This window comes from Rattus norvegicus, chromosome 1 (assembly GCF_036323735.1).
Source record: "Rattus norvegicus strain BN/NHsdMcwi chromosome 1, GRCr8, whole genome shotgun sequence".
NCBI lineage: Eukaryota > Metazoa > Chordata > Mammalia > Rodentia > Muridae > Rattus > Rattus norvegicus.
This window is the reverse complement of record NC_086019.1, coordinates 104,670,705-104,696,966: the sequence shown is the minus strand read 5'-3', so window position 1 is coordinate 104,696,966 and position 26,262 is coordinate 104,670,705. Positions and strand designations below refer to the sequence as shown.

Genomic DNA, 26,262 nt, shown 5'->3' with positions numbered 1-26,262 from the left:
AGTTGGTCTTAAATTCACAGTGACCCACCTTCCTCTGCCCTCTGAGAGCTGGGATTAAAGGTGTGTACCATCATGCCCGACTCCTTGCTGGGCTTCTTGGATTGAACCCCCAAGCAGCAGATATGGTTCAACTGGGTTCAGGTGAATATATAGTTGGGGTACCTCCCTAGCTTTCTTCCCTCTCCTGCCCTCCCTTCCTGGTACACTGGCTGATGAGAGGTTTGTACTGTCAGGCCTGGCTTGGCTCTCCGCTGGCATTTGGTAAGCAAGGCTTGGCCCTGTCCCAGGCTGAAAGCAGCACACTAGAAACTCTCCCCAGTTGCTTTGCATTTTCTTAATGTCAGGTCTCCAAATTTTCCCTGATTTTTTTCTTTCTGGTTACTTTAGGTAATATCTGTATTTTGTGTGAGTCTGTGCGGAGGCCAGAGGCCAATGCTGGTTGTCTTCAACTATTGTTTACATTACTTAGGACAGGAGGTCTCTCACGGAGCCTGGAATGGGATGGTCCTGTCTCTGATGCCGGCATTACAGGGGTCTGAACTCAGGCCCTCCAGTCTGTGCACTCCCCAGCCTGTTTTAATCCAGGGTTTTTGTTTTGTTTTGTTGTTTCTGGAAGCCTTGGAATTCAAAGCCTGTGTTCAGCCTTTCAATGGTGGTGGCATTCTGCCCTCTAGTGGCTGCAGGTGGACAACCGATTTACTGGCCAAAAGCCCCTTCCAAATCTATGGAAGGTTGTGTGGTTGACAGTACCTTATCAAAATTACTCACAAAGTTGCAAATTACAGGAAAGATCCAGGTATCCAGATGCACTCTGGTAATGTGGGACAACGGCAGCAATGGCAGGAGGGTCAATTTTACAAGAGCACACCACCATGCCTGGAATACACTTTATGTTTCAATACTGGCAACAGACTTGCAGGATGTAAAATTAAAAATACTGAAAACATCTTATCACTGCAGTCAGTGGTTTTTTTCTTTCCATCAAGAATTTACACAGATTTAAGGACTCAAATGTATATAATTGTTTTTCTCATTCAGAGTTGGTCTTATGTAGCACAGGCTAGCCTAAAATTTGCAGCAATCCTCCTGTGACAGGATGGAAACATGGGTTACTACCCCCAGAACAAGACGGTTGGGGCTCACTTCCTGCTCCTTGCAGAGGACCTGAGCCTAGCTCTCGGCATCTAGACTAGGCTGTACAAGACTGCCTATAACCCCAGCTCCAGGGCTCTGACAGGTTACGATGGCCTATGCAGGCATTGTACTTATGTGCACAAACCCCTCCCTAGACACACATCAAATGAAAGGAATGCCTCAGAACTTGCTTAGTGTGTGCATTGCCAGTCCAAAGAGAAAAGAAAAAAGAAAGCTTTTAAGTTTTACTTGGAGCTGGGGGGAGGGTGTTCTGTGTTGCTTGTGAACAGGTTTCGGGTTTGGGGAGGCACGGAGGAAAGCTGTCCATCCTCAGGGAAGCTAGCTCTTGAGAGACACTCTGGGCGTTGAGGGAAAGAGGTGAAGAAGCTAAGTGTGCACGCGGAGTAGTGTGCGGTGTGTACCGGGTCTGCAGGGGATCCTTGGGGGAAGGGCGCATGGTGGGGAAAGGTCTATGGGGTCTCGCAGGCAGCAGGCCTGGGAGTGTTATCCTGAGGCCTGTACTTCCTGGACAGGGCGCCTTCTTCCAGGTCCTGACTGAGGCAGGGGAGACTGACAGGTTCATGCTGCCAGGGTTTCTGCACGCTCATGAGTGACTGAGTAAACCTCCAGGAGCTTAGAGATCCTGAGTGGATGCCACACCTTGGGTCCACTCTTTCTGTAGCCCCTGCCTACAATGAAGGGCCACACATCCAGCCTGTTCACGTCCAAGTTTATTAGGTCACGGCTCAGGCCTGCATCACTGGCCGGGACATTTCTGCCTGTAGCTTCACTCCGGAGCCTGCAAAGCCTGTGCCACCCTGGAGAGGAAGGAAAAGGAGAAGCTGGAAGAGCTGACTGGCTGGGCTCCAGGCAGCAGTGGTTCTGTTGTGGGGGCAGGGAAGAGTCTGGAGTGGGGGTGACTTTGACAAAGGGGAGGAGCCCAAGGGCAGAGGAGGATGGGGCATTAGAAAGAAAAACCTGCCACAGTGTGTGGGGAGGAGTAATGTCAGGGGTGGGCAGTAAGGCGCTGGGTGGAAGACGGGTTGGGCTGTGACACCAGGAAACAGTCTGCAGTGCGGGCTAGGATGGGGTGCGGGCTGGGGTGAGGCTAACAGCAACTCACCCGCTGCAGCACGATGATGTCCCGCTCCGTCAGCGTATCTCCGTTCACGGGGTCCACCATGTCCTTCCGGATCAGTTTCTCCACACACTCCAGGGTGACCACAGCCCCGCTACAGTGGAAGACAGTGCAAGGGTCAGCCCTGTGGTACCTCGGACCCTCCGGCCTCTTTTCACCCCCTACTCACGAGGGCCGCAGCACCGCACACGGCGTGGCGTTGCTCAGGCTGTCTCGGGTCACTGCGCACACGTAGCGCTCACTGCGCGTGATGAGCCCCACTCGGTCCACAGAGTCGTCCAGCTGTGTGAAGCGCACTGACGTCAGGTCCGACATGCGCAGTGGCTTCCCAGACATCGGGCAGGTCACCGTGCGGGACTATGGACAGAGGCAGGATCAACAGGGGAGAGGGACAGTCAGGGTCAGCCGCGTGGGCAGTGGAAGGAGCATGAGGGGCAGGAGTTCTGGGAGCTCACCGGCTTTTCCAGCTTGGTGGCCTTTGCCTCGGGCGTTAGTGAGGGAATCCAGAAGCTGGGTAGTGCTTTGTCCTTGTCCTTGCCTAGGGGACCCACACTGGGCCCTGGCTGTTCACCATCTGTGGGAGGGAGAAGCTGGGGTACACACCTCAGGAAGCCACCCCCTAAAGACCTGACCAAGGGCGGGTACTCCTTGTCACCTGTGTTGGGCAAGGTGGCAGCCTTGGGCATGAAGGGGTTGAGGGGCCGGCTCACAATGGCTGACTCCTTCTCCAGGAAGCCTCGAACTTGGTCCTGTGCTGCAGCTCGCTGCAGCTCTTTCTGCTCTTCTCTCCGGGCTCCTCGCTGCTTCTCATAGGCCTGGGTGAAGAGGGGCCTGGGTCAGCATTGCAGCCACTGGCTGGCAACAGTTGTTGATCTTTTGAGTTCTCTTGCTAAGTGGCCCTGGCGTTTGAGCCTGTGGCTTCACACTCAGTGTGGGGCTCAGCCCTCCTGATGGGAGGGCCTCCTCAAGCTGAGACAGGGCCTCCTTAGCCCAGGCTGGTCTGAAACTCACTATGCAGCCAAAGGTGACCTTGAACTCCTGATCTTCCACCAACCAAGTCATGCATCAATTCCTGGTCATCTATCCGCGCTGGAGTTGGGACCTAGGGCTTCATGCGCACTAACCAAGCTCTCCACACTGAGCCACTCCTCCAGCCACACGGTGAAGTCTCTAAAGGGCTTAGACTCTGACAGGCATGTGGTAAACACAACACAGTATGCTGGTTAGCCAGCCAACCTGCCCTGCCACGGGGGGCTTGACGTGGAAGTCTGTAGGCAGTCCAGTTGCTGGGCTCTGTGTGACCAGAACAGGTAGGTATACCCCTTGCCCAGTCCTGCCTGGCACCCAGCATCGTCAAGTAGTGAGCTCTGGGGACTCCCTGGATCACCCAGCTGAGGTAGTGACAGAGGCCATGAAGGCCTCCGACAGGGGCACCAAGGTAAGGGAGAGTCTGGCCAGCCCCTGGGCTGTGCAGCAGACACAGAGTCTGGGGAGCAGGGGCTGAGCATGCGTAAGTCAGAGGTGGACAGCAGGATAGAACTCCAAGTGCTTGGCCTGTGAGGCCTGGGTCTCATGCCTGGTTCAAAACAGAAACAAAGGAAGGGGGCCCGACACAATGTGTCACTCCCCATAGAATGAGGGACGCCCAGCGTGCCTGTCCCTGGATGGATGGGCCTGGATCACAGTTTTTCTATTTGTGTCTTCCGCTGGCTCTGTTTCACCCTGATTTCACCCTAGTGGCCATCGTACTAGGGCACACAGGGGTCACCGGTTCCTAAGGCGGGGTGAGCAGGTGTACCCCAGAGGCCCTGGCCTGCAGGAGGTCCAATGCGTGCTCCCTGGGCCGAGATCTGAGCGGACATATTTAGAGAGAAGTGGGAGGTGAACAGGATTCCAGGCAAAGCAGCAGCAGTGAAGGTCTCTTGAGATTGGAAACTGTCCTGCTGTGCCCTCCTCTCCTCAGCCTCCTCCCTTACCTTCATCTGCCGGGCAATCTCTCTCTTCTGGTGTAGGATGTACTCCAGGATTGCCTCCCTTTCATACAGGTAGCCGTCTGGGCTGCAGAGGGAGGGGTGAGGGAAGCATGCGCCTGTGCTCAGCTGCAGGGGGGCTCCATCCTGTGACGACATCCCCTCCACAGTGGGTCCCACCTCAGGCGAGCGTCTATTCACTCACTGCCCTGGTACCACTAAACACCCTTAGGGGACATCTTCCACAGCCTCCCTTCAGCCCAGCTCTTTTTATTTTCTTTAGAGACATGATGTCCGGAAGCTCAGGTTAACTTCAGACCACCATGTAGCTGGGGCTGGCCTTGAACCTGTCTTCCTGTCTGCATTGCCTGAGCACTGGGATAACAGGTGTGCATCACACCCTGCTTTCTGTGGTGCTGGGGATGGACCCAGAGCTTCCTTCGTGCTAAAAAGCACCCCACCCTCTGAGTCAGCCCCAGCTACTTGCAGTGTACTCGCTCACTCGGTCACTCGCTCGCTTGCTCGTTCTCTCCACCTGTGGTGGAGGAGAGCTGCCTATCTCTGGTGAGGGCTCTGAGGCTCTGAGAGGTCTGCTAAACCCACACAAACCAGCTTACGTGACCACAGGGTCATGGCAGGGCTGCAGAGAGAGACAGCAGCAGTCAAAGTCCTTCACAGCATCCCGGCTCAGTCGAATGTTCTGGGTCCCATAGCCTGAGGCCGCTGGGGACAGAACAAGATGGTGATGAAGAGATGGGTGGGGACATGCCCTTCCCCGAATGTCCCAAAGAAATGTGCAGGTTTGGTAGAGCCTGAGAAAGGCATGGCTACGTCAGCCTTCTTTCCCCGGGGCGAGGTGAAGAGACTCAGGCCGGGCTCTCTCTCCTGGGGTGTGGGAACCATTGTGGCTCTCAGCCTGCCTTTCTGCAGAGCTGGAAGCCAGGACTGGTTAGAAGGAAAGGGATCTGACATGGGATGGTATGTGTTAGATGGGCCACGTGGGTCACACTGCCTACGGTCACTATCGTTAGCATAGATGGGGCAGAGACCAGCCATGCAGGGGCAGAACAGGACACCTAACTGAAGGTGAATGTGGTCTCCAAGACGGTACCTGTGTCCTTCTTCTTTTCGTGGTAGGTGTAGACAGCCCCTGCAGTGCAGTTCTTGCCATGCCTTGTCATCTTGTCCAAGGGGGAAGTGGCAGGGTGACCTCACTCACACAGGACACGAACACCTCCTGGGCTTGTGGTCAGTAGCCTGCTCCAGAAGCCTTTTGAACTCGCCTGAAATCACAGTAGTACGTGGGTCTCGAGCAGTGAGGACAGAACACTAGGCCTGGGACACTTCCTTTTGTTCCTTTTGTTTTTGAGACAGAGTCTTGCTATGTAGCCCTGGCTGGCCTCAAACTCTACCTCCCGGGTGCTGGTTTAAAGGCCTGTACCACCACTGCCCACCACCTTTCTTTTTACAGTGTTTTCCTGGATAGCCCAGCCTGACCTTGCATTCCAGGTAAACCTCCGGCCTCAGCCCCTCCAACGCTGGGAGACAGGCTGAGCCACCACATCCAGTTGACGCAGTGCTTAGGCTGCAGCGTGGGGCTCTGTGCTAGGCGGGTGCACTGCATGCTGGACTGCATCCCCGGCCTTCCTTCCACAAGTGCTGCTTGTTCTCCTTACAGTTAATAAGCCGCCGGGGAGGCGGAAGCAGGAGAAAGTTCAAGGTAGGTAGGGGCTGAGAGAGGTGGCTCAGGGCTTAAGAGGACCTGGGTTCAATTCCCAGTACCAACACTGACAGCTCACACCCAGTTCCAGGGTTTCTGGTGCCCTCTCACAGAAACACATGCAGGCAGGACACCAGTGCACATAAAACAAACAAACAAACAAACAAACAAGAGTTCAGGTGAACCTGAACTACTTTGAATCTACAAAGCAAGTTGGAGGCCAGCCTTGGCCACCCGAGATCTTACAACACAACTGAAACCTTGACTTTCCCCAAACACATTTTATTTGCCTATGTGTGTGCTTGCTTGTTTGAAGGGGCATCATGTGCATGCAACGCCTGCCGAGACCAGAAGAGGGTGACAGATCCTCTGAAGCCTGAGTCACAGGTGGTAGTGAGCCGCCATGACGGTGCTGGGAGACTAAGCCAGGTCTGGAAGGGCAGCCATCATTACTAACCCCTGGGCCATCTCTCCAGCCTGCATGTTATTACATCATTATTCTCCTTGAAAATGTAGCTGATGGGGACTGGAGAGATGGCTCAGTGGTTAAGAGCACTGACTACTCTTCCAGAGATCCTGAGTTCAGTTCCCAGCAACCACATAGTGGCTCACAACCATCTGTAATGGGATCTGATGACCTTTTCTGGTGTGTCTGAAGACAGCTACAGTGTACTCATATATATAAATATTAAAAAAAAAAAAAAAGGCAGGCCTGGCAACGCAGTGCCGGCCTGTACTCCCAGACCCTGGCCTGAGTAACTTAGCGAGACAAGAGCTGGGTAGAACTCTTGCCGGAACAGGGCCCTTGTCTTTTTTTTTTTTTTTTTTTTTTTTGGTTCTTTTTTTTCCGGAGCTGGGGACCAAACCCAGGGCCTTGCGCTTGCTAGGCAAGTGCTCTACTGCTGAGCTAAATCCCCAACCCCGGCCCTTGTCTACCATGCAAGAGGCCTGGGGTCAACCACAACACTGCAAGGAAACCAAACACACAAAAACCATAAAAAAAAAACAAAAACAAAAACAAAATAAAACAAAAGCCGTCAAGTATAAGGGTCTGAGAGTGAGGCTTTCTGCAGCCTGCAAGCGATAGGCAGGGCCCACGACCAGGTGGAGCCTCCCTCTATCTGAGTGCGCTGACAGTTGGAAGCTGCTGGGCCAGCTGCACTCTGTGGCTCCCTGTGTGTGTTCCAGGGAGGGATGAACCAGGGATCCTAGATGCGGTGGCCCACACCTGCAATCCCTGTACTTAGAAGCCTGAGGCAGGAGGGTTCACACTGGGTTCCAAACCAGCAAGAGAAGGACCCTGTCTCAGAAAACCCAAGGGTGAGGCCATGATGGCTCAGGGAGTGGAGGTGTTTGCTTGCCTTTCAAACCCGATGACCTGAGTTCAATCTGCTGTACCACGGGAGGTAGAGGTGTCTGATCTCTACATGTGTGCTGTAGGGTTCTGTCGGCAAGGGCCATTGATCAACAGCGCTACACCCAGTGGTTTCCGCACCAGGTCTCAAAAAGCCTAGGCTGGCCTCTTAGGCTATGAAGTGGAGGATAGCCTTGAACTTCTTATCCTCCTTCATCCACCTCTGGAGTCCTAGACAAGTGGATAGCACCAAGCCCAGGGTACTTAACTTTGGAGCCAGGATTGGAGGGATGGCTCAGAGGTTAAGAGCACTGACTGCTCTTCCAGAGGTCTTGAGTTCAATTCCCAGCAACCACATGGTGGCTCACAACCATCTGTAATGAGATCTGATGCCCTCTTCTGGTGTATCTGAAGAGAACATTAGTGTACTCACATACATAAAATAAATACATCAATCCTAAAAAGAAAACCAAACCAACAACAACAAAAGCCTCTCTTGTAGAGGCTGGGTTGCCCCAGCGCTCAGTGTCTCACAGCCATCCATATCTCAGTTCTAGAGGCTCTGACCCCGCTCCTGACCTCCCTGAACAGCGCCCATACTTGCGGTGCTCAGACATACATGCAGGCAAAATACTTATTAACAAAACATAAAGTTAAATGTTTTAAAAGATAAAATTCTTCTTTCAAGATTTATTTTGATGTGCATGGGTGTTTTGCCTGTGTGTATTTCTGTGTCCCTCACATGTGTCTGGTGCCTGCAGAGGCCAGAGGAGAGCCCAGATGCCCTGGAACTGCAGTTACAGTTTTTCTTCACACCTTCACCGCAGGGCTTCCTGTGACTGCCACCAAGCAAGGGCCAGCTGAGCTAGCCACCTCCAGCTGAGAAATGTTATCTCTAGGACAGAAAGAGAAGACAGTTTAACCAATAGAAGACTACAGCCCCTCGTCAATGTACCTGGCGAGTTGGCCAACTGGGACCACAGCTTTGCCTGCCTGTGTATCTATATACAACATGTGTGTTTGCTGAGAATGAGGCCAGAAGAGGTATCAGATCCCCTGGAACTGGAGTTACAGACAGCTGTGGACTGCCATGTGGGTGCTGGGACTTGAACCTGGGTCCTCTGAAAAAGAACCAGAGGAGTCCTCTTCATCCTCCCACTTGTTGCTTCTACAGAGGTCCTAGATTCAGCTTCCAGCACTGACATGGTGGTCACACCAACTGTAACTCTAATTCCGGGGAATCCAATGCCCTCTCTGATTCCCAGAGACGTTAGGCACTCGCACACATGCACACACACAACACCCCCTGCAAAACACTCATAAAATAATCTTTACGGGGTTGGGGATTTAGCTCAGTGGTAGAGCGCTTGCCTAGGAAGCGCAAGACCCTGGGTTCGGTCCCCAGCTCTGGGAAAAAAACCAACGGAAGGGAGTGACTCAGGGTTCAAAAGGGGCTGGCGACAAAACCTGATGGCCTAAGTCCCATACCAGGCACCCATATGGTAGAAGAAGAGAAGGAGATTCTTTTTGGTGTTCATTCCGCGCACCCCTCCCCCCCGGAGCTGAGGAACGAACCCAGGGCCTTCCACTTGCTAGGCAAGCGCTCTACCACTGAGCTAAATCCCCAACCCCGAGATTCTTTTTTTATTATTATTATTTTTTTATATGAGTACACTGTAGCTATCTTCAGACACACCAGAAGAGGGCATCGGATCTCATTACAGATGGTTGTGAGCCACCATGTGGTTGCTGAGAATTGAACTCAGGAACTCTGGAAGAGCAGTCAGTGCTCTTAACCTCTGAGACATCTCTCCAGCCCAAGAAGGAAATTCTTGAAATCTGTCTTCTGACCACCACTAGGATTTGAGGTGTGACCACCAGGTCTGGCCCTAATTTTGAAATTCTGAGTACTTCTGTTCCCGGTGTCACAGAAATATACAAAACATCCCCTGGAGGTGATGGCAGGGCCTGTGGGAGTGGCCCAGCTCCTCAGGTGGAGAATAGCTGCTCTATTACTTATGGGTAAATGTGATTCCCTACAAGGAGAAGAGTGGGGTAGGGAGGAGATGGGCCAGGTAAACACTGTATGCATGCTTTGACTCCCTTAGTCTTGGTGTCAGTCAGGATAAAGCTCCTGTTTCCTAGGTATGAGAACAAGCATTGCGGGGGTGGGGGGTGGGGGTTTGGTTGGGTATTTAGCTCAGTGGTAGCGCGCTTGCCTAGCAAGCACAAGGCCCTGGGTTGGTCCCCAGCTCCGGGAAAAAAAAAAAAAAAAAAAGGTAGCACTCAGTGGGTAGGGAGGTTCCCCACCACTGTTTTGACAGAGGAGTGATAGCCCAGTTCTGATCCTGACCCGGTTTCTATTTTTCAGTACATTTACACAGACTTAATACTGAGATCTCTTTTTTTTTTTTTCAGAGCTCAGGACCGAACCCAGGGCCTTGCGCTTGCTAGGCAAGTGCTCTACCACTGAGCTAAATCTCCAACCCCGAGATCTTTTTTCTCTTAATTTTGTGTCGTTTTTCAAGACAGGGTTTCTCTGTGTAGCTCTGGCTGTCCTGGAACTAGTTCTATAGACAAGGCCGGCCTCAAACTGAAGATCCACCTACTCATGCTTCCTGGGTGCTGAGAATTTCCTGGGTGCTGAGATTAGAGGCAGCTGCTACCATACCCAGCTTTAATTTTTTTCTGTCTGCATGTATGCCTACAGGCCACAAGAGGGCGCCAGACCTCACTACAGATGGTTGTGACCCACCATGTGGTGGCTGGGACTTGAACTCAGGACCGTTGAGAAGAACAACCAGCTCTCTTAACCTCTGAGACATCTCTCCAGCCCCCCTCCCCCCTTTTAAATTTTACATGTGCGCCTGTGTGTGTATGAACGTGTGCCTGCAGATGCCCAAATAGGTCAGAAGAGGGTGATCTCAGAAGAGAGCCCCACAGTTACAGGCCATTGTGAGCTGCCCTGTCTCGAAACACTTAAAAAAAAAAAAAAAAAAAGCTGAGACATCTCTCCAGCCAGTCACACTCTCCCATCTGTCTCCTAAGGGCCTCCTTTGCCCAGGACGCTGTCTTTTTTTTTTTTTTTTTAAAGATTTATTTATTTATTTTGTATATGAGCACACTGCAGCTGTCCCCAGACACACCAGAAGAGAGCACTGGACTCCACCACAGATGGCCGTGAGCCACCATGTGGTTGCCGGGACTCGAACTCAGGACCTCTGGAAGAGCAGCCGGCGCTCCCAACGACTGAGCCATCTCTCCAGCCCCAGGACGCTGAGTCTTAAGGGGGAAGCCACCTGCCTAGAGTGGAGGACTGTGTAAGACCTAGGACTCGGGTTGCTGAGAAGGCTAACGTTCTTGCAGAAGTCCATACCCCTATCTCTGATGTTATGGGGTTTGTCCTTGTTTTCTTTTTATTCCCTTACACATGTGCAGTTTAATTTCTGAGGTCACATGAGGTTTGTGGAGGCTTTGGATAACCAGATGGACACATGTGCCCTTCTCTGTCTGACGTGTGTGTGTGTGTGTGTGTGTGTGTGTGTGTGTGTGTGTCTCTCTCTCTCTCTCTCTCTCTCTCTCTCTCTCTCTCTCTCTCTCAGGAGTGAGAGCAAGGCATGTGCTCTACCTCTAAGCCACATTCCCTGCCCCTCATTGGAGGATTCTAGGCAGGGACTCTACCTCTGAGCCATGTCTCTATTTTGGTAGTTTCATTATTGTTTTTTTTTAATTAAGATGGAGTCATCTATAACTTCCGTCTGGCCTTTCTCTCAAAGTCCTCCTTAGTCTCTCAATGCCTTCCTTACTTTATAGGCAAGAAAACAGACCCAGGGCTAGAAACTTAGCTTAATGGTAAGGTACAGGCTTAGCACACCCTCCCCCAAACACGCAAGCTAGAAACACCAATTGCTTTCCAGAGGGGACCTGGGGAGGATAAAATGCAAACTATAGACTATGGTGTGTAGGAGGATGTGGACGGTAGGAGGTGTGTAGGGATGTGGACGGCGGCCTTTCAGTCTCTGGCGGAAGAGCTGGCTCAGGCAGTGCCTGTGGGTGGCTGCCAGCGAGAGAGAAGCCTATGGAGACCGGGAAGCCATTTTGTATAAAGTGAACGAGACCTAGCTGAGTGGCAAGGGCTTCAGCCACATCCCACAGAGCCATGGACACGACACAGCAAGCCACTTAAACTATTAAACCATTTTTCCTATTTGAGGTGTGTCTCTGTCTCAAACTGTATGGAGTTCAGGCTATCCTGGAATTAAGTGTGTAGCTCAGGCTAACCTTGAACTCACAGCAATCCCCCTAGTCAGCCTAAGGGCTGGGGTGACAGGAATGTGTCACCATGCCTGGCTTCACAGTCCTTTTCTCACAGGGACTGAAGTCTAAGCTTGGGTAACATCCTATGGTGCTGGTGATGACCCCATCCCTGCTTTGCAGATGGCTGCCCTCTGAGGCAGGGTCTGGTTAACCAACTTAGCCTCAGACTTGCTATATAGTGAGGGACTTCCTTGAATTCCCCTCCTCCTGTCTCCACCCAAGGAGCATTGAAAATACAAGCAGTTACCACCAGGATAACTGGATCTGGGGATGGGATGCAGAGTTCAGCCATGCAGGATCCATTCTACCCACTAAGCCACATCCCTGCCTCTACCCTTTTTATGAGAACACAAACCTCCTACAGCTAGGGCTGTATCCTTAAGGCCCTACAGAGGTGCAGTCTCTGAAGGAAGCCAACTAGTTGAGGTTCAGCCGGTTGCTATGCATTGTAATGCTAAGTGTGGGGGAGGGGCTGGCTGGTCTGTGAAGACCTGGTTGCCCCAGAAATGAGAGTCAGCAAGCACATAAGACCCAAGGGACATTGATCTTGCTGGACTTGGTGTTGCTGGGCTAGGGGGTCGGAGGAGACCACCAGGAGAGAAGAAAGGAACCAGAAGAAAAATACCCTGGGTTATGAGTCAAGAAAGCATGGCCCGAGGGCTGGGCAACTGGAGTTAAAAAGCAGCCCAGATGAAACACAGTAAGGAGTAACTTGGGGTTACAGATCTTTAATAGCACGGCAGGTATATATCTGCACAGCATTAGTGCTGACAAAGGCTTATTGTAAACAATAAAAGTTGTGTGTCTTGTATCTGGGAACTGAAAGATCAAGGTGGGGCAGAAGCCCCAGACTGAGATTAAATATTTTTTACAATACAAACTGAGGGGAACACACTCTCCACATGTGACTCTGGTGGGGGACACTGACATCCAAAGACCACAGGAGGTCCCAAGTCAGTCTACAACCAAGACCTAACCAGCAGGCAGTCAGAGCCAGCCAGGGTGTGACTCCTCAAACCCTGGAAAGCAGAGAGAGCCTGAGGGTGGGTGGAGACTGTGCAGTGAGCTCCAGGCCAGTCCTGGTTACAGAGTGAGAACCTGTCTCTAAAGAAACACACACCAAGTAACAAAACAAAACAAAGACAGACTGGCCAGCTACAGAGGCAACATGCAACCGGGAAGGAGGTGTTCAGTTTTGGACAAGGGAGAATGGACTGAGGTGCACACTTTTACACACCAAAGCAGACCTGGTCTCCAGGTTCTTCTAGCATTGCCAGTCCCTACCTGACACACTGTGCCCCAACCTTGAACCTGACACACTGTGCCCCCAACCTTGAACTCCCCACTCCCTCAATCCTTGGGGCCAGTGAATTTGGCTACCAGAGAGCAGCTTCCCAATAAACCTGCCTTTAATATAATCTAATCTGGTTTGAACTGGCTCATTTCCCCAAATAGGGAAGAAATAACCTATCAGTAGAAGGAGAATCAGGTCAAGGTCAGTCTAGACTAGGCAGTAAGACCCTGCCTTAAAAAACCAAAACCAGGGGCTGGAGAGATGGCTCAGTGGTTAAGAGCACCTGACTACTCTTCCAGAGGTTCTGAGTTCAATTCCCAGCAACCACATGGTGACTCACAACCATCTGTAAAGAGATCCGATGCCCTCTTCTGGTGTATCTGAAGACAGCTACGGTGTACTTATATAATAAATGAATAAATCTTAAAAACAAAACCAGGGCTGGAGCGATGGCTCAGTGGTTAAGAGCACTGACTGCTCTTCCAGAGGTCCTGAGTTCAAAACCATCTGTAATGGGATCGCTGCCCTCTTCTGGGGTGTCTGAAGACAGTGATAGTGACATATATAAAAAATAAATAAATCGGGGTTGGGGATTTAGCTCAGTGGTAGAGTGCTTGCCTAGGAAGTGCAAGGCCCTGGGTTCGGTTCCCAGCTCCGAAAAAAAGAAAAAGGAAAAAAAATATATATATATAAATCTTAAAAAAAAAAAAAAAACCCAAAACCAAAACAACAAAAAACAACAACAAAAAAAAAACCCCAAGCCTAGTGGTGGTGGGGCTGCGGCCCTCAATCAGAGCACTTGGCAGAGACAGGCAGACCTCTGAGTTCAAGGCCAGTCTGGTTTACAGAGTGGGTTCCAGAACAGTAGGACTACACAGAGAAACCCTGTCTCTAAAACCAAAGTAGTAGGAGGAATAATGATAAATAATAATGATGATGATAATAATAAATAAATAAACAAGGCAGCCCTTGGCTGAGAGCACACGTGCAGGCCCAAGGAAGGTGCTTGTTGCATATAATCCAGACACTTTGGTCTCAGTCTTTCTCATTCTCTCACTCTCATTCATTCTCTCTCATTCATATTCTCATTCCCTCCCTCCCTTCCTCTCCCTCTCTCTCTCCATGTGCCCTTTTTCTCTTTCTGTTTCCCCCTCCCCTCCCCATGGAGACTCCCCTAGCCTCAATCCTTGAGGCTTTGAGATCTGAGTTCAGATCCCTGCACCCAGTCAAAACCCAATACAGCCAGACATGGTACACAGTTCTGACCTCAGCTCCTGGGAGGCAGAGGCAGATGAATCTCTGAGTTTGAGGCTAGCTTGGTCTACATAGCCAGTTCTAGCATAGCCAGGTCTACACAGAGAAAGAAACCCTGCTCAAAAACAACTGGCTGGAGGGATGACTCAGTGGTTAAGAACACTGTCTGAGGGGTTTGTAACCCCTTAAGAAGAACACAATATCAACCAACCAGACCCTCCAGAGCTCCCAGGGACGAAACCACCATCCCATGAGAACACAGGAATGTACCCATGGCTCCATCTGCATATGTAGCAGAGGATGGCCTTATCCGGCATCAATGGGCAGAGAGGCCCTTGGTTCTAGTGTAGGGGACGTCAGGGCGGGGAGGTGAGAGGGAGTGGATGGGTAAGGGAGCAGCACCCTCATAGATAGAAAACAGGGGATGTGGGGGACAGCGGCTTGTGGAGGGGAAACCAGGAAATGGGATAACATTTAAAATGTAAATTAAAAAATGCAATTAAAAAAGAAAAGAGCAAAAGAGCACTGTCTGTTCTTACAGAGGTGGAGAGACTAGGAGGCACGCACGCCAGTGGGGAGGTGGAAGGACCCATCTACTGATTTTCCTCCCAATGAATGAAAGAAGGCATCCACACAGGTCTTGTATACAAACGCTCATGGCAGCCCCTCTTACAGCCCAAAAGTAGAAGTAATCCTAAAGGTCCATCAACTGAGAGAGAAACGAGGCATGCTATGTCTCATACAACAGACCAGCCATCCGCAAACAGGGTATCGGGCCACAAACATGGACAGACCTAGAAACAACCCAACATGGGAGGGAGGCCAGTCACAACAGCCCATCCTGTAGGGTTGCATTCAGTAGAAATGTGCAGACTAGGCATAAGCATACGAGTTTAGAGACTGCCAAGGACTGGGGGTGAGAAAGACAGGAGGTGGCAATGAATGTGGGTGTGGGACAAGATTTCTCTGGGAAGGTATTAACCGTGTCCTAAGATTGTTTTGAGACAGTAGCCCTTATAGCCCAGGCCTGAGATTCCCTATGCACCTGAGGGTGACCTTGAACTTTGGATTCTGCAGCCTCTACCTGCTGGAGTAGTTAGAGCTCTGAAGCAGCTTCCTGCCTGGTACCTGTGGAGGCCAGAGAGGGCATTTGATTCCCTAGGAGGGACAGGATTACAGGTGTGGTACCACACCCAGAGAACATGCTCTAAAATTGTTAGTGGTGATGTCAGTACAACTCTGTGAGTATACTACAAACCGCTGAATTGTTTGCCCTAAGTGGGTAAAGCATGCATTATGTGAAATTATATCCCAATAAACCTCACTGAAAATAAGAACATGAACCAGGAGTGAGGCCTGCATGCTTGTAATTCCAGTGTCAGGCTGCCCGTTTCAAAAAACAGACAAACAAACAAACAAACAAAACCAATTAAGGAGCTGGAGAGATGGCTCAGTGGTTAGAAGCACTGACGGTTCTTCCAGAGGTTCTGAGTTCAAATCCCAGCAAACACATGGTGGCTCACAACCATCTGCAGTGGGATCTGATGCCCTCTTCTGGTGTGTCTGAAGACAGACATTGTGCTCATAAACATTAAAAATATAAATCTTTAATAATAATAATAATAATAATAATAATAATAATAATAAGCTGGAGAGATGGTGCAACGGCTAAAAGCACTGGCTATTCTTCCAGAGGACCTGGGTTTGATGCCTAACACATACATGGCAGTTCACAACTGTCTATAACTCCAGTTCTAGGGGATCTAATGGCCTTCTGGTCTCTGTAGGCACTGCATTCAGAATCATAAAAACAGGCAAAACACTCACAGAAAATAAAAACAAATACTTTCCTTTCTTTTCTTTTCAGGACAGTGTCTCACTATGCAGCCCTCCCTGGCCTGGAACTCCATTTGTAGGCCAAGCTGGCTTCAATCTGGGAGATCTACCTACCTTTGCCTTCCCAGTGCTGGGATTAAAGATTAAATAAATGTTTTTTGGGGGGAAGGGCTTTCAAGTGCTTTACACTTTTTATTGGTTCTTTGTGAATTAGACATCATGTATCCTAATCCACTCATCTCCCCTCCCCTCATTACTTTAAATAAATTGTAATCTCCCTACGGAGATACATAGTGAGATTAGATGCCATCTTGTCTCGGAAAAAAAAATCGCTGGGGGGTGGTACACTCCTTTAATCCCTGCACTCAGGAGGCAGAGGCAGTCCTGGTCTACAAAGTGACAGATCTACAAACAGCCAGGGCTGCCATACAGAGAAACCTTGTCTTACAAAACAAAAAAGGAACAGTGTGTGTGTGTCTGTGTGTATGCATATGTGGCTGGATGACGTGGTGCACACTTTTAATCTCAACACTTGGGGCGGCAGAGGCCAGCGGATCTCTATGAGTTTGAAACTAACTGCACAGAGAGTTCTAGAACAGCCAGGGCTACATAATGAGACTCTGTCTCAAGTAAAGTAAAATAATTTACTTTCTTATAGGAGCCTTCAAGGATTCAAATGACTACCGCTCATTACCCTCTTCACCACTGTCTAGAAAACTGAAACAAACTAAGGAATCCGGCCTCAACTCTCACTAATCCAGGGAGTTCCAAATTTCTCTCTGCACTGAGCCAGGTCACTCCTCTACTGCGGAACTACATTTTCTAATGCCAGCCAGGATGAGGGAGACATATTACGGGGCATCCTGGGAAATGTAGTTCCTCTTTCAACTTAAAGAGTTCAAGAGCGCTCTATTAATGATTGACAGGGAGTCGGAGTGCGAAACCTTATCCTGCATCCCTCAGAATTCCAAATATCTCCCACAAGAAGGGATCTTGGCTACGCTACCCCTCACCGCCAGCAGCTTACCTCAAAAACGACTATCCGTCCTGTCGTTGCTTCAACTGTGTCCCGAACCGGAAAAAGAGTACTGTTTTTAATCTCCACTCCTCCCACTTCCGCCTGGCAGTAGGAAACCGGAAATAACTCTGCCCCTAGTTGTGGAGGCGCTTCTCCTCTCTTGGTAAGTGCTTTCTTCTTCTCTTCCATCCCCCCGGAAACGTGAGTAACAGCTCGAAGGTTCCGGTGAGCGAAAGTAGCTTGATATTCGAGACACCTTAGCCTGTACTAGGCATTCCCCAGAGCGGAGCAGTTACTTTGAGTCTCAAGTTTGAGTTTAGGGACTAACTCCGTCACTCGAAGAGTCTAATAACCAGTTCCCCAAATATAGACTTATTTTTTTCCCGTCGCATCTTAAAAGACAATAAAGTGAGAACTCTATCCCCTATTATAGAAAAAGCAATAATCAAAGATCACGAGGCTAAACTGTTCAAGTTACCTTCAAGAAACAGATTTATTGTGGTACCTCCCAGTTATTCTAGGAACCAAAGCATTCTGTTCCCACCAGTTGGTAGATCTCTGGAGACCTAAGATTTATTTTTCCTGGCTCTGCCAAGCAAGTTGTCTGAGAGAGAGAGACTCCGGCTGGAAAAGGAGGGAAAGGGAGACTTTAATAAAGTTTCCTAGATCCCTCGACAATGTAGAAAAGCGTTGCTTCTTCTATGTGGGGCGGTGGTACTGAAGACCTTTATCCTATGGTCCCTTTAAGTACTTTGTCCCTTACCTGAGTCCCTCCCAAAGCAGGTAATCAGTAGCCCCGCCCCCTGCCAGTAGCCGGATCGGGCCTAGTACCAGAGGTGGAGCACCCCTCCTCCTTCTCCCCTCCCCTCTCCCTTACCCCTTTGCACAGCTGGCTACTGCTAACCCAGAGGGTCTTCATTCAAGAAGAGAAGCAGGCCTCCCAGCCCTGGACAGGTAAGTGAATGAATGCTCCCAAAGAAACTTGTGGGCAGGGGATCTGGTGTCCTGACTCCCCACGATACTGGGATCTAAAAACTTGGAACCCAATCTCAAGGCTGTGGATTCCCAGGGCTCTATCCCCTCAAGCCTTTAAGACCTAGAAATATAGGGCCTGGTCTGTAGTGTAGTATTTGGTCTCTGAGGCTCGATGAGGCAACAGCAGAGGGAGGTTGACTTGGAATGTAATCTGCTGGGTTGGAGGGGACCAGGACTGATGATGAACTTGTTTAAATGCCTACTTTGTGTTGTCAGACTTGTGATAGGTGCTCGGTATAGAAAAAGATAGCCTCAGCAACTCTGTGCTCACCAGTGGAAGAGGACCATCCCCTCCAAAGTCCTCCTCTGACATTTGACATTATACCTGGTACAATAGGCAAAAGACTTTACCCCCGGTAACAGTTTCCTCACCTATAAAATTGCAAGAGTAATAGGATTGGTTTGAAAATAAAGATGAGTGGATAAAGACCCATGGTGTTTGGCATGCAATACAGGTAGGTTGGATACTTGTTTTTATCTTTATTCATGACTGCAGAGTCTGGGCAGGGAGTCCTGGGGCCTCATAACTCTGCTGAGGCATTTGTCATCTGGGAGTTCACACAATATGAGGAGCCATCCTTCCCTGCTCTTAGTCTACATGGGATTGGCCACCTGCCTGGACACCTTACCTCATAGAGAGCAAAGCCAAGGTGAGTGTTTGGGGAAGAGCCTTGTGGAGGTTTAATTTCTGCCTTCCCCAGCCAGAATACTTCCTGTCTTTCTGGACCTGACCCTTCTTCCTCAGATCCTAGGGTCCATGCCCCAGCTTCTTCCCTCAGATTCACAAGGCCAACCCTGCTCCACAAAGAGTTCCAGACTTGTCTTCCTCCTTCATACCCAATGTTGCAAGCCCTGCCCTATCTTGCTTGGGGTTTTCCAAGCCTGGCCCACACCCTATCTTTGAACCCCATAGTTCTTTGTCTTCTTTGTCCTCAATCCTAAGGACTCTGCTTTTGACTCTGATGTCCTTAGTTCTTGACATCTTCCTGGATGCCCCAGAGGCCCAGAGTTTCTTAGTTGGCCGCAGGCGTTTTCCTCGTGCTAACCACTGGGACCTGGAGTTGCTGACCCCTGGGAACCTGGAACGGGAGTGTCTGGAAGAGAGGTGCTCCTGGGAGGAGGCCCGGGAGTACTTTGAGGACAACACACTGACGGTGAGGGCCTCAGAGGTCCCTGGCAGCATCAAGGGCCTGTCTACCTTCTCTAGGTGTTAAGGATCATGGGCCTCCAGCCTTCAGCTCCCTCTCCACCTCCCTGGGGTCTCCTATCAGGGCAGACTGATTGGGGGTGGGGGCATGACTCTCCATGTTTAGTTGCTGTCTCTCCCTTCTCTTCTCCAATTCTAGGAGCGTTTCTGGGAAAGCTATGCATACAACGGCAAGGGAGGTGAGTGACACTCAGCCCTCATGTAGCAGCCTTTAGTCCAGGAGTTCAATCCAGTGCCCACCTTCTCCACACCTTCCCTCCAATAGAATGCTGTCCAGAGATGACTGACAAGGTGTCTCCTCTGTTTTCACTTTGGCCCTTGTCTGAGAAACCCAGCAAGCACTCTGTGTTCACATTCATAGGAGGACCCCAAGTCCCCAGGAGGGGGACAGGTGGATGAGCAGATGGTAGCAAGTGTTATTGTCATGGGGCCCATCAAAGGGACAAACTCACCTGGGGTCCTTCCTTAGAGACCAGAGCCCCAGCCCCTTACAAGCATCTTGGTTGCTAGTGGGGCTGTTACCTAGCAACAGAGCTAAGGCAGGAAGCCTGGCCATTCTCACCTGTCCAGTTTGCCCACCCTACCCCTCCTCTGAGTTCTGAAGCCCTCATCTTGGCTTGAGCTTTGTTGCTAAGGGGGGCTGCTCCTTAGCAACAGGGCCCTGGCCAGGCCAGGCAGAGGAAGCCAGAAACACTACCTGGCTGCCTGCCCCTCCCCCACAGCTCTGTGCCAGCCACAGCCAGCCTGGTTGCTAAGGAGGCCTTCTCCCTAGCAACCGTACCTAGCTGGAGGACCAGGGCCTCCTGCCCAGCTGGAGGACCCCCCTCTGGGCACCAGCTGCCCCACCCCCTCATGACTTGGTTGCTAGGGGTGGATGCACCTTAGCAACAGGCCCTCAGTCTGTACTACAGTCCTCACAGTGAAACCGGTTGCTAGGGGAGACAGCTCCTTTTCAACAATCTTAGCAAGACCTAGTGGCTCTTTGGATCACCTGAAATCTGCCAGATTTTGGGAGACCTGTCTTCTCACTACAAGCTAAAAGTGGGGATGGGGGTGGGGATGGCAGGTAGCCAGATAGGATGACCCTGGCCTCAGTCTGGCAATCCCAGCTACTCCAGAGGCGGAAGCAGAAATATTGTGAGTTCAAGGCCAGCCCCTGCTACATGTCAAGTCTGAGGTCAGCTCCAGACTCCCTGTCTCAAAAAAACAAAACCAAGAGCTGGAGTGATGTCTCAGTTGGTAAAGTGTTTGCCATGTGACCCCAGGACCTGAGCTTGATACCCAGAATCTACAGAAAGAAGCTGGGCATGCTAGTATACCTTTGGAGGCCCACTGAGGGGAGAGTCAGAAGGGAGGGACCATGGGGCTCATTGGTGAACCAGCTTCCCTAAATCAGTGATCCCAGGCCTGTGAGATGGCTCAGCAGGGGATGCTTGAGGATCTGAGCTCAGACCCCAGACACTACTTAGTAGAAGGAGCAAACTGACTTCTGGAAGTTGTCCTCTGCCCTCTACATACATCCACACACAGATGCACACGGATGTGCACATATAAATAATTAATGAGAAAATGTGTTCCCTGGGGAACACATTTAAGGTTGAACTGTGGTCACTACACAAGCACACAGGTACCTTTTTTTTTTCAAAGCAGGGCTAGACAGATGCCACGGCATTAAGAGTGCTTGCTGCTGGTGCAGAATCCTAAAGTTTGTTTCCCAGGACACTAGTTAGGTGCTGCTTACAACTGGTGATAATTCTAGCAGATCCAGAGGATCACAATGTCTTCCTTTGGCCTCTGTGGGCACCCACACACATGTACCTACTTACCCCGCACATACACACAGATAAAAATAGAATAATGAAATAGATCTTTTTAGGAAATCAATAGGAAGTTGGAGAGATGACTTGGGGGTTAAGAGCACTTTCTGCTCTTGCCTGTGGAGGACCTGGCTTCAGGTCCCAGCACCACCACCACCACCACCATAGTGGTCACAATAATCAACTCCACTTCCAGGGGACCCAACACCCTGTTCTGACCTTTTACTGCACCAAGTGTGAATGTAGTGCACATATAGATAAAATATATAATTCTCTTTTTATTTTTATTTTATTTTTTTAAGATTTATTTATCTATTATATATAAGTACACTGTAGCTGTCCTCAAACACACCAGAAAAGGGCATCAGATCTCGTTACAGATGGGTGTGAGCCACCATGTGGTTGCTGGGAAATGAACCCAGGACCTCGGGAAGAGCAGCCGGGTGCTCTCAACCACTGAGCCATCTCTCCAGCCCTATAAATCTCTTTTTAAAGCTAGGCGTTTCTTGCCAGTGGTGATACGCACATTTAATTTCATCTCCAACTCTCCAATTCTAGGAGAGTTACAGCCACCTCTCTTTTCTAGCCTTTGTGGGTACCAGTCATGTGTGTAGTGTACAGACACATATATAAGCAAACCACCCATACACATCAAATAAAAATAAATATATTTAAAAAAATTTATAGCTGGGCCATGATGGCCCATGCCTTTAATTCCAGCATTCAGAGGCATTTGGAGTTCAAGGCCAGCCTGGTCTACATAGTTCCAGGAGGACATCCTGAACTACACAGAGAAACCCTGTCTCAAAAAAACACCACCGGGGTTGGGGATTTAGCTCAGTGGTAGAGCGCTTGCCTAGCGAGCGCAAGGCCCTGGGTTCGGTCCCCAGCTCTGAAAAAAAGAAAAAAGAAAAAGAAAAGAAAAAAAAAACAAAAACAAAAACAAAAAACACCACCACCACCACTACTAACAACAATAACTTTAGAGGTTCAGTCTCCAACATGACAAAAACTATATAAAATTATTTAAAAATAAAAAGAGCCAAGGCGAACAAAAACAGGTCACAGGTAGGATGCTGAGGTATTGCTTGCTTCCTTTGTTTGTTGAAAGGCATGGCTTCAGGTAAGTTCCACACCTCAGTATTTCAGGGTGTTCCCCTAATTTATCCATTGTTTAGTGAAGTCTTTCTATCCTTGGCTGAAGCTTTCCTATGCAATGGCCCTTCCTCCTGTGTTCTACCATCAAGTTCAGTTTAAGTAGAAGATGCACTTTTTTTTTTCTTTTTTTTTGGAGCTGGGGACCGAACCCAGGGCCTTGCGCTTGCTAGGCAAGCGCTCTACCACTGAGCTAAATCCCCAACCCCCTAAGATGCACTTTTTATTTTAAGATTTATTTATTCATTATATATGAGTACACTGTAGTTGTCTTCAGACACACCAGAAGAAGGCATCAGATCTCATTTACAGTTGTGAGCTACCATGTGGTTGCTGGGATTTGAACTCAGGACCTCTGGAAGAGCAGTCAGTGCTCTTAACCACTGAGCCATCTCTCCAACCCGAAGATGCACGTTTGTCTCTTCCTTCTCTTCCCAGTAGTGGAGATGAATCCAGGGCCTTACGTATTCTGCCCAGCTGCTCTACCACTGAGCAACATCATCTCAAATTCTCTTCACTTCCTCTTTTGTGACACAGTCTCGATAACTTGCCCAGGCTGACCTTGAACTCACTGTCAGACAGTCTTCCAACATGGACTCCTCCAGCCTTAGCCTTCAAAGTAGCTGAGATGGCAGGTCCAGGTCGGGTTTCCATGAGCTCCTGGCAGGGGTCATGATCCCATTCTACAGCACGGGAAACAGGCTTTGAGAAAGCAATCATGGGGGTTGGGGATTTAGCTCAGTGGTAGAGCGCTTGCCTAGCAAATGCAAGGTCCTGGGTTCGGTCCCCAGCTCCAAAAAGAGAAGAAAAGAAAAGAAAAAGAGAAAGCAATCATGTTTGTTGCCTGTTGCCATGGGAGCCAGAAGGGACCTCAGATGGGCCTTGTGCCCTTAGGGGAAGGAATTGAAATGTTTGAGGAGGTGGTAGTACTGAATTAGGGGCACCCTCTACCCACAGGGCGTGGACGGGTGGATGTTGCAGGCCTGGCAGTGGGACTGACCTCTGGGATCCTGCTCATCGTGTTGGCTGGCTTGGGAGCCTTTTGGTATCTGCATTATCGACGGCGCCGCCTCAGAGTCCAGGAGTCCTGTCTGCAAGAGTAAGGGGTTTTCCAGGAGGAGGGGGACAAAAGTGGGAGGGAGACAGCTTGATCTGAGTTGAAGGGCTGAAGCTTGGGGGCAGGAGACCAGTGATGAAGAGTCTCTAGCCACAGCCTATGGAGAGAAAGGCTGCCATTCCTGTTGGTCTGCCCAGCATGCAGTGGTTCCTTTTGCAGTTGATACCTGTCAGTCATTTGAGTGCCAGGTTTCAGTGAGGTCATCACTATGGGTAAAACTGCAACTGGCAGGCAGGCGTGGTGGCGCATGCCTTTAATCCCAGCGCTTGGGAGGCAGAGGCGAGTGGATCTTTGAGTTTCAGGCCAGCCTGGTCTACAGAGCAAGTTCCAGGGCAGCTAGGGCTACACAGAGAAATCCTGTTTTCAAAAACAAAGATAGGAAAAAGCAACCAATGGGTCTGTGTAGGCTGCAGTCTCTACCTGCCTGTGGCATGGTCTGTTCCATGGGTACAAGTCACAGCAAGTGTTTGTATGAGATGGGAGTAGTCTGTGTTTTAGAGAAGCAGAGAGAGCCTCATAGGGTGTCTCACAGTTGTAGCTGGAGATCATGGTGCTCCCAGCCCCTGGGAGGCAGAGCAGGAGGATCTAAAATGTTCAAGACCTCTTCACAATGATTCGAATTCAAGGCTAGCCTGGGTAACTTAGGGAGAAGCCCTTCTCAAAATAAAATGTAGAAAGAGAGGTGAGGGTGTAGATGGGTGGTGGAATGCCGGTGTCAAGGCCACCCAAGAAGGGATGGGACATAGGATGTTCTGGGTCCTGGGTAGGGGAGGTCCATCAAGATGGCTTAGTGGGGGGCTGGAGAGATGGCTCAGTGGTTAAGAGCACTGACTGCTCTTCCAGAGGTTCTGAGTTCAATTCCCAGCAATCACATGGTGGCTCACAGCCATCGGTAATGGGATCCGATGCCCTCTTCTGGTGTGTCTGAAGACAGTGACACAGTGACAGTATACTCATACATAAAATAAAAAATAAAAAAAAAAAGATGGCTTATCAGGTGAAGGAGTTTTCTCCCAAACTCTACATCCACATAGAGACCCACATAGTAAAAGGAGACACACTCCTGTGTTGTCCTCTGCTTGTCATTTGGGGGGGAGGATGTGTGCACACACACAGAATATATAACTATAATTTAAATATCAAAATACAATGTAAAGAATGGCTTTGGAAGCTGGGCATGGCAGCACACACCTGCAATCCTAGTGCCCAGGAGGCTGGGCAGACAGATTTTTGGAAGTTTTGAAGCCAGCCTGGGAGACCTTGCCTCAATGACTGGATTTGGGAAGTTTTGGGACTAAATGTTTCTGTGTTGTGTCCATGTCTGTGTGGACCTCCTGAGCTTCGTCTGTCTGTTGCTGTTGTTGTCTGTCCACCTGATGTTTCTCTATTATTCCAGTGCACCTGTTTCTGTTGATGAGTGTGTATTTACAGGTTCCTTTCCAGTGTACTGTCCATGTCCATCAGGGTGTCCTTTGAGGCACTTCTCTGGGCCATCTCCCTCCCACCTCTATCCCCTTCCACCCTCATTTGCTCTTCTGGTCTTGTAACCCTTTGGTCTTAATAGGTTTCTATTTATTCATTTCTTTTAATGTTTTCTTTTTTGTGCCTGATGCCATCAAAGGTCAGAAGAGGGTGTCGGCCCCTCCAGGACTGGAGTTACAGATGGTTATGATGAGCCATGTGGGTGCTGGAATGGGAACTTGGGTCCTCAGCCAAGTGCAGCAAGTGTCTTAACAGCGGACCCCCTTGTCTCGAACTACGATGTAGGGTGTATACTAACCATACTTTTTCTGTCCCCCAGGACCGGGCTCATCATCCCCTTAAGTCCTCCGACGCCTCTGTCTCCACCGCCTCCCCCAGGCCTTCCCACCTATGAGCAGGCTTTAGCAGCCTCCGGGGTGCACGACGCCCCTCCACCCCCTTACTCCAGGTAGGAGGCGGGATTCTTGCCTGGGTGTTGCCAGAGGGAGGGGGAAAGAGCGGCAACGCGTGGGAGGGGCGTGTCCCCAAGGGCAGGGCTTGGTGCTTTGGAAAACCTACATGGGGCGGGGCTTGCAGGGCAGGGCGGACCCTACGCGATTGTCTGTAGGGGCGTGGATCAGCCTTGCAATAGTGCTGCTTTTCAGGAAGGTGGGGCTTGTGCCTATAGGATTGAGGATTGGCTGAAGCACCAAGGGCGGGTCGGTGTAGGCTCGGTGGAGGGGGCGGCTGGGATGTTTGACTCTGCACTATATACTCCCAACCCCCCCATCCCCGATAGCCTCAGAAGGCCCCACTGAAGACCTGCTCCGAGCGCGGGCTCCCTCAACTGTGCCCCTGATTCATAGCGGATTCCGGAAGTCGCCGGCTTCTTCGACGACTAGGCTTCAGTGTGTCCGTGGGGGAGTCGGGGTCGTCGGACCCGGGGTCTACATGACACACGTGTTTCCGCCGGGCACGCATACACGCATGTCCCTGACCATCCTGTTGCCGAGTCGGTGCCCCTGGCCCGCGCGTGAACCCCCACTTCTGCTGAGCCTTGCCTCAGAATGGACAGACTTTTTAGGAAACTCGGACCAGACGTGACTCGGCTGTCACCCCACTGGTGCCGCGGAGCGCGTACACTCAGGGAACCAGGCCCTTACACACGCCTTACTTGGTGTATTTCCCCACTCGTGCACATGGGCGGTTCGTAATCCAGCATAAAGATGGGGGGCACATTTGCAATGTGCTGTAAGTGGGGTGTCAACGCTTGTGTTGCACCCGGGTAAATGGAGTTGATCTGAGCTGCCCTTTACTTAAAAACCCTTTGGGAAAAGGGTGGAAGAAATTAAAATTGAAACAATAAGAAAAATAAAAATGCAAAAGAACTGAGCCCCCTTACTGGGCGCATTTACGCGCGGTGGAGCAGAATATC

The 26,262-nt window shown here is 50.3% G+C and overlaps 2 protein-coding genes across 12 annotated transcripts; one reads left to right on the top strand and one right to left on the bottom strand.

Moving 5' to 3' along the window:
- Window positions 1-1,396: 1,396 nt before the first annotated feature.
- Window positions 1,397-17,184, bottom strand: Nosip (nitric oxide synthase interacting protein). 7 transcript variants are annotated; one of them, XM_063284172.1, is made up of 10 exons: window positions 17,045-17,135; window positions 8,133-8,211; window positions 5,354-5,525; window positions 4,860-4,965; window positions 4,249-4,330; window positions 2,928-3,087; window positions 2,728-2,846; window positions 2,442-2,629; window positions 2,258-2,366; window positions 1,848-1,952 (listed from the first exon to the last, which is right to left on the bottom strand). In XM_063284172.1, exons 3-10 carry the CDS (start codon window positions 5,421-5,423, stop codon window positions 1,881-1,883), a joined length of 906 nt encoding a protein of 301 aa, XP_063140242.1. In that variant the 5' UTR covers window positions 5,424-5,525; window positions 8,133-8,211; window positions 17,045-17,135; the 3' UTR covers window positions 1,848-1,880. The 7 variants fall into 7 exon arrangements, with proteins under 7 accessions (NP_001099730.1, XP_063140242.1, XP_063140243.1 ...); XM_063284173.1 differs by having other exon boundaries at window positions 8,059-8,211; window positions 17,045-17,130; NM_001106260.1 differs by lacking the exon at window positions 8,133-8,211 and having other exon boundaries at window positions 1,397-1,952; window positions 5,354-5,423; window positions 17,045-17,096.
- On the top strand, window positions 17,115-26,219 carry Prrg2 (proline rich and Gla domain 2). 5 transcript variants are annotated; one of them, XM_008759397.4, is made up of 8 exons: window positions 17,115-17,198; window positions 17,925-17,989; window positions 18,567-18,720; window positions 19,043-19,224; window positions 19,417-19,456; window positions 23,207-23,348; window positions 25,168-25,296; window positions 25,627-26,219. In XM_008759397.4, exons 3-8 carry the CDS (start codon window positions 18,636-18,638, stop codon window positions 25,643-25,645), a joined length of 597 nt encoding a protein of 198 aa, XP_008757619.1. In that variant the 5' UTR covers window positions 17,115-17,198; window positions 17,925-17,989; window positions 18,567-18,635; the 3' UTR covers window positions 25,646-26,219. The 5 variants fall into 5 exon arrangements, with proteins under 5 accessions (XP_008757619.1, XP_008757618.1, XP_063122770.1 ...); XM_008759396.3 differs by having other exon boundaries at window positions 17,158-17,198; window positions 17,816-17,989; XM_063266700.1 differs by having other exon boundaries at window positions 17,183-17,198; window positions 17,819-17,989.
- The last annotated feature ends 43 nt before the right edge of the window (window positions 26,220-26,262 follow it).

What these genes read in the sequence shown, in the direction of transcription:
- Nosip (XM_039104974.2), bottom strand. Translation starts at nt 5,423, where the DNA reads ATGACAAGGCATGGCAAGAACTGCACTGCAGGGGCTGTCTACACCTAC. An exon ending in TGCCATGACCCTGTGGTCAC is followed by an intron (nt 4,331 to 4,859) that starts GTAAGCTGGTTT and finishes CTCCCTCTGCAG; the next exon opens with CCCAGACGGCTACCTGTATG. An exon ending in AGATTGCCCGGCAGATGAAG is followed by an intron (nt 3,088 to 4,248) that starts GTAAGGGAGGAG and finishes CTCTTCACCCAG; the next exon opens with GCCTATGAGAAGCAGCGAGG.
- Prrg2 (XM_008759397.4), top strand. Translation starts at nt 18,636, where the DNA reads ATGAGGAGCCATCCTTCCCTGCTCTTAGTCTACATGGGATTGGCCACC. An exon ending in TTGAGGACAACACACTGACG is followed by an intron (nt 19,225 to 19,416) that starts GTGAGGGCCTCA and finishes CTCCAATTCTAG; the next exon opens with GAGCGTTTCTGGGAAAGCTA. An exon ending in TGCATACAACGGCAAGGGAG is followed by an intron (nt 19,457 to 23,206) that starts GTGAGTGACACT and finishes CTCTACCCACAG; the next exon opens with GGCGTGGACGGGTGGATGTT.